Below are 6,474 nucleotides of genomic sequence, written 5' to 3' on the forward strand. Positions count from 1 at the left end.
GCACACATCATCATGTGCTAAAAGTGAGGAAACCACTCAAGAGTGCTATGCACGATATCTGCACCACATAAGAATCCGCTACTTTTGGGTGTTGAGACATTGCAAACCATGCGATAAGGAAATCATGTATTTCTCAGCCATTCTGTCATAGACTTAGTAGCGTGATTTTAAAAACATCGATTGTGTGCGCCATTTTATACCACAAGTCTGCAGCTTTTTTGAAGCTTCCTTTTCCCCCCTACTTCTTCCTTGAAAAGAGTACCAGGCGAATATAATACATAGAGGACTGTTAAAGCTAGCACCTTATCCACTTAAAACAAAATTGAATAATTGAGACTTTAGATAAGCAGTCAAGATGGGTTCTAGCTTAATAAGATGAACTGAGCTTAATAGGAACTGCTCATTAGGCCAGTCTGCTATAGCAAATGCAAGTCTCTCCCACGGTGGACTTATCGGGGTGCAGCCTCAGTGGTCACAGATTCAAAGCTTGAGAGGTTCTCTAAGGGCAGCTCCATGACCACCAGGCTGCCACTATACCACTGCAGTCATTTCACTGGGTTTTTGCACTGGTGAGCCATATTAACATGCAAATATATTACTTAGAGTGAAATGGGAAGGCAGTGTGGTGTGCTGGAAAGAACACAGACATTAGAAACTGGTACGTTTTCATTTTAAAGCCAGGGTTCACCAATTCCCAAATATTAGTGTTGAGTTAACACATGTGTAAAATGGGGATAATACTCACTTTAAAGAACGATTTTTTATTATTTTTTTAAGAGGCATGTATTTATTTATTTATTTGTTTGTTTGTTTGTTTATTTATACATGCACTGGGTACAGTCAGAAGCACCAGAGCCAGAGCAGGGAGCAGAACAGGCAGAAGGACCGAAGTACACTGCTGAGGGGAGCAGCGGGCGGCAGGAGAGGTCTGTGCAGCATGTGGGACCCTCCTCCGGTGGCGGGGAGCAGCCGGGGATCGAACCACGCACAGAGGCCGCGGGCAGCTTCGCAACCCAGCGCTCAACCGCTGCGCCACCGGGGAGGCCCGAAGAACTATTTTTTAAAAGATTTTTTTATGTATTTATACAAGAACTGGGGTACAGGTCAGAGGCGTGGGAGGATGAGAGAGTTCACCGAGGACAGAGCGGGGAGCAGAACAGGCAAACGGACCGATATACACTGCTGAGGGGAGCAGTGGGCGCGACAGGAGACGTCTGCTCGCCATGTGGGCTTTGCCCTGGCTGGCCGGGAATAGAACCCGTGCTGCTGGGGCTGCGGACAGCTTCGCAGCGCAGTGCTCAACCCGCTGCGCCACCGGGGAGGCCCTCACTTTGAAGAACTATTTATGTGGGTACCTAATATACCTTATTGTCAACAAAAGGCGTAATGGCACCTAGTAAGTGCTCAGTGGTGCTCTCACCATCATTATATTAAGACCCTCATCCTCACTACAGCAGCATCTAGCATGGCACCCTAAGGAGAGGGAAAGGGTACTACCCCTCCTTGGAGTTCAGAGAAGTTCAGTAACTTGTTCAAGGTCACACAGCTAGTGAACAGCAGAACAAGTATCTGAACTCAGGGCTTACTCTGTAGCCCAGGTTCTTGCCTCAGAAACTGCCTCACCTTTTCCTGTGTGTACCTAGCTCAGAAGAAATTGATGATTTGATAGCCTCGGTGATTCAGGTTGCTTTGGAAAACATCTGCTCTGGAAGACTAATCATATTGACCTATATAAAAGCCATGCACAGTGTGAGTCTGCTTCATGCAGACCTAAATGCATGTTAGTGAAAAGCAGAGTCTGTTTCAAACTGTAAATGAAGCAATTGTAGCGAGATCGAGAATGACCTGCTGGCAGATCAAAATGGATTATGCTGGAGCAAGTCTCATGTGCCTCAGCTTCCCAGAATTCCAGGGAACTATCAGCACACAAGAGTAGCAGAAATTCATGCCCAATCCAGAAAATCTAGCCCTGGGTTGATGTGCCTGAGGGTCTCCTTCCTCCCTAGGACCTTCCCAAGTGACCAAGACCTCCTGGTTAATCGGGAAATCTGAAGGAGAAAGCTGTTGGGGCAGGATCACGCCTTCTCTGTTCCATCCCCATCCCCGTACCAAGCCTGGAGCCAGACTCTAGTCCCCTTTGTCTCCAAGAACACACGCCTTGTTAGCAGACCTACACCTGCTGCTTTCTAGAATCCTGAGCACCTTGATGGGATCCCGCATAGGCAAGAGGACAATGCCTTGCGGGGAGGAAATGCAGGAGTATCTACTCAGAGACAGGGCCTCAGGGAAATAAACGGCTTCTTGGTGCCCAGGGAGGCTGGACCCCAGCATTAGGGCCCCCAGCCTAGGGAGAAGCCCCCTTCCCTCCTCACTCTCGTGCCCCGCGGGCCCAGGAGCAACACACATGCCCACCTCCAAGGGACCATGTGGATTTGGACAGTGGGAGCAGCAGGAACATCCACAAGGACTGAAGGCCACACCCAGGCCCCTCCTCCCAACTTGGGTAACTCTCGGCAGAGGAGGGGCCCCCTACTAGTGAATGAGATTGAACTTTCCTTCACCTCAGTGGGATGCAAGGAATTAAAGCTGCCACCTCTGAGCAACCGGCCCCAGGATACACGCCACACAGAGGACACAGCAGACAAGTGCACACGCTCTTTATTACTACTTAGGATCAGAAACCCCCCGACAAAGGGTGAGCCTGGTGAGCTGGGATCTCATGAGGGGAACTTGAGGACATCTTTTGTTCAGACAGGAGGCAGGTCTAACTTCCCAGCCCCTCGGAAAGGTGAGTCTGCAGAGAACACACCAAGTGGAAGAGACAGCCGGAGCAGTCTCTAGAGCGCATGTCCCAGTCCAGTTCCATTTTTAACCCATTAGTGCTCCCAAGAGGAGCCCTGTGCACTGCACAATGGAGTCCATTTTGCTCTTTGTCCACTCTTGACTGGAAAGGGACTTGAGAAGGTGCTGGCTGGAAGCTGAGGCTTGAGTGCGCAGCCATCACTCCCACAAGCACAGTCCTTGCAAACACCCAAGTGGTCTTGCAGGCATTCCGATGTCAGCTGTTCTACTCGAGGGAGGAAATCAGCAGAGTGACAGAAAAGTCGTCCCTGCTCTCTTGTGAGGCCACTTTCCTGATCTTTGCCACTGCCCACTTATCTCACCGGGGCCCTATGAGACAAGCAGTCTCTTTGATGTTGCCCCCAAAACTGCAAAAATAATTGGATGTTATTTCAATTGAGTTTACCCAAAAGCCATACCACGCACAAGACAAGGTCATTCTTGCGAGAATTGATATTCCAAATAAGGCTCTCCCCCAGTATCTGACCAGACTCACCAAGTCAGGTTATAATGTGCACCCCAGATAATAAAGGTCTAGTTCCTAACACATACTACACTATAGCTATTTAATGAATTAAATGAAATTCATCCAATTTGTTATTATCTACAGAATTTAACACTGCAGTCTCCAACTCGTACAGATTCCTTGGACCAACAGTGAAACTCTACCAAAATTACTTTGCCCTCTCTTTCCTCCCTAATGCATGCCAAATCTCTCTTCTTCCCTCACGTCCTCTCACTTTTCTCAGCTCAGGACTTGGGGGAGTGAGGTTGGGGGGAGAGGGGCTCTCACTGAGGTGTGACTCAGTCAGAATTGAGCTGTGATTTCTTTAGGGTCTTGAGATCTTCTAACGAAACAGGTTCAGCTTTTTTCAGCAACAAACAAGTCGTGTGGGGCTCAGAGACATAAAAACAAGCCCTTACCCGTAAAATTTAAAAAAACAAACACAAGGAGCAAATATAAATAATGCAGTAGCTTACAAAAGGAATATAGAATTTTCAAGAAATAGGATGTTCCTAAAATTCACTACTACTTGTAACTCTAATAATATGTGGCTGTTCCCAGCCAAACACATGGCATGTTCAGGGAAAGGTGGTTAATAAGAAAGCAGAAAACAACTTTTCAAAAAAATTCTTTGTGACTTTGGCTTCTCCAGGGTGTCAACCAATCAGCACCAGCCATCCAGGATTCACCACCTGTGGATGTCAATGGAATCAAAAGTAAAGCCTCTATTTAAAGTGTAAGGGTGATACTCAAAACAGCCCCTCTTTGTGCAAATGAAAAATAAAACTAATATAAATACATACATATTAATGTGTATCTGTGTCCACCACAATGATACAGAGTTATTAGCTGGGGTAATGGGATGATGGATTATTTCACTTCATTTTGTTTATAATTTTGATTTGAAATTTCTTTGAAGTAAATGAGTTATGTTTTAATCTAAAGGGGAAGAGGTCTTAGGGGATGTGCTTCTCTTACCTTCGTCCAACCCCAGAGCTTGCCCTGACTCCGGGTCTCCACTCTCAGCTGCCGCCGTGTAGACTTTCTTGCATCTATAGCAGGTTTTGCGCCATGGAAAATTCAGCACCTTACACCAGGGGCAGCTCCAATCCACTGGATTGCAGCCTGAGGCAGACCGCTCATCAGGCTGGGAATCGGAGGATTTTTCCCCTTCTGGTTGCTTAGCCTTCTCTCCCTGAGCCTGCTGTTCCTTTGTATTTTCTCTTACACCCTGGAGGGTTGCCTGGAACTTCTGTGGGGCTTTTTCCCCAGCATAGCTTTCACCATGCCCTAGGGAAGCCACCTGCGGGGGCCTCTGTGAACCTTCTTTTAGATTTTGGCTTCTGCTACCTCCCAGGGGGACAGTCTCTTGTGGCCTCACCAGATCTTCCTCCTGTCTTTGGCTCTTGCTCCCTCCCAGGAGGAACAAGCCCTGGGGTCTTTCTGGATCTTCTTCTTGGTTATATCTCCCACTGTCCCCCAGGGGGTCCCCTCCTTGGGCCTTCTCTGGACCTTCTGCCTGATTATGGCTCTTGCTAACCCACATGAGAGCTGGCCTCCAGGAACTATCTGAACTTTCTGCCTGGCTATGGCAAATGGTGTTGCCTGGGATGACCATCCCCTGGGGTCCCTCTAGATTTTCTTGGCTATTGCTGCTGATGTCCCTCAGGGGGGCTGTATCCTGGAGAATATTAGGACCTCCCTCCTGGTGGTAGCTACTCTGGCCCCCCAGTGGGGCCATATCATTCTGGAAACCCGCTGCACCCCACGGGACAGGGGGATAGATCCCTGGAGGGGGTATCAGAAATGGGGCCACTGGAGCTTCTGTGTCCGTGGATATTGGAGGCGGTGGCAGTGGTGGTGGTAGTGGTGGTGGTACAGGTTGCAAGGATGGGGATTCCATAGGGAATCGTGGGCGAAACAAATAAGGCACCGGCACTGGCAGAAGGGGTGGCATGGCTTGGGCCCAGGGAACCGGGGGTCCTGGCATGTAAAACATAGCTGGAGGAGCCACAGTAGGGGCAGGTGCCTGCAAATGAATCCCCATGGGCAACCTATCATGTTGCTGCTCTTCATTCTGGGGCCATGCTGAAGCCTCAAGCTGCTCGGCTGAAGGTCCAGGCTCCGTATCACCAGCCAGCGTGGTGACCTGGGCCGAACTCTGGGCCTGGAGCAGTTGCCCGTATAAAATATCACGCTCATTCAGGACCCGCTGCAGGGTGGCCGACATGAAGTGCAGTTGAGCGGCCATCGCCTGACGCTCGTCTCGCAGCCACTGCAGCTCCGTGGCCAGGGCCCAGGAAGTCTCCTTACACTCGTCTACCTGTTGCTGCAGCTGCCGGATCCTGCACGCCTGCTGCTCGCGCTGCCTGGCGCCCACGCGCACGCTCAAGGCCAGCGCGCTCCAGGCGCAGGCCCTCTTGAGGGTGCGCGGCACCTCCGGGTTGACCACTACCGCCCGAAGCCTATCCTCTATTTCAGTCCAGGGCCGTGAACGGAAATCCTGGTAGAAATCCGGGCCGCCTCCGTTCATGAGGACTTCGTTGTTAATGAACCTGATCACCTCAATGTGGCGGAACCCACTGGCGTGGTCCCCAAAGTCCACGGCCATGGCTGGGCCTACTCAACCAACGGACCGCCTCGTGAGGCAACCGGCCACCGGCCGCCACCGGTCAGAGCTGTGGCCGCCCACGGGTCAGCCTCACCTCCCTGATCAATCTTACTTCAGTCCTTGCCCAGTCCTGGCCGCCTCCTTGTTCAATCTCCTCCCGCACTCCGTTCTTTTCCTCAAACAGGAAGAGCAAAACCGATAGCTGGCTTCGCCATACTGCTCACTCCTAACGACCGTCGTCGGCGTGGTACGTCACAGAGACGAATGCTGAGTCACGCCGCATGGCCTCTTGGGACCAACACTTGCCTGGCACAGCGGCACCTACAGGGTGGGCAGACTGGATGGCAGCGCTGGGTACTAAAGTGAACTTTTAGAAAACATTGTTTCTAAGAACTTCCAAAAGGTAATAATACCCAACATCGTGGAATGAATTCCTAGTCGGATGGTGGAGTTGCATAGGTGGGTGCAGTTCTATTCTTTCTTGTCTCACTTCCATCTCCCATAACTCTCAAATGCT

The 6,474-nt window shown here is 50.3% G+C and overlaps 1 protein-coding gene across 1 annotated transcript; it reads right to left on the bottom strand.

Annotated features, from left to right (window-relative positions):
• Positions 1 to 2,651: 2,651 nt before the first annotated feature.
• TEX13D (TEX13 family member D) lies at positions 2,652 to 6,061 on the bottom strand. Its single transcript, XM_037511979.2, has 2 exons — positions 4,325 to 6,061; positions 2,652 to 4,038 (listed from the first exon to the last, which is right to left on the bottom strand). Exons 1-2 carry the CDS (start codon positions 5,955 to 5,957, stop codon positions 3,965 to 3,967), a joined length of 1,707 nt encoding a protein of 568 aa, XP_037367876.1. The 5' UTR covers positions 5,958 to 6,061; the 3' UTR covers positions 2,652 to 3,964.
• Positions 6,062 to 6,474: the final 413 nt, after the last annotated feature.

Source organism: Talpa occidentalis, unplaced genomic scaffold (assembly GCF_014898055.3).
Source record: "Talpa occidentalis isolate TD23 unplaced genomic scaffold, MPIMG_talOcc4v2.1 talOcc4.15, whole genome shotgun sequence".
Lineage (NCBI taxonomy): Eukaryota > Metazoa > Chordata > Mammalia > Eulipotyphla > Talpidae > Talpa > Talpa occidentalis.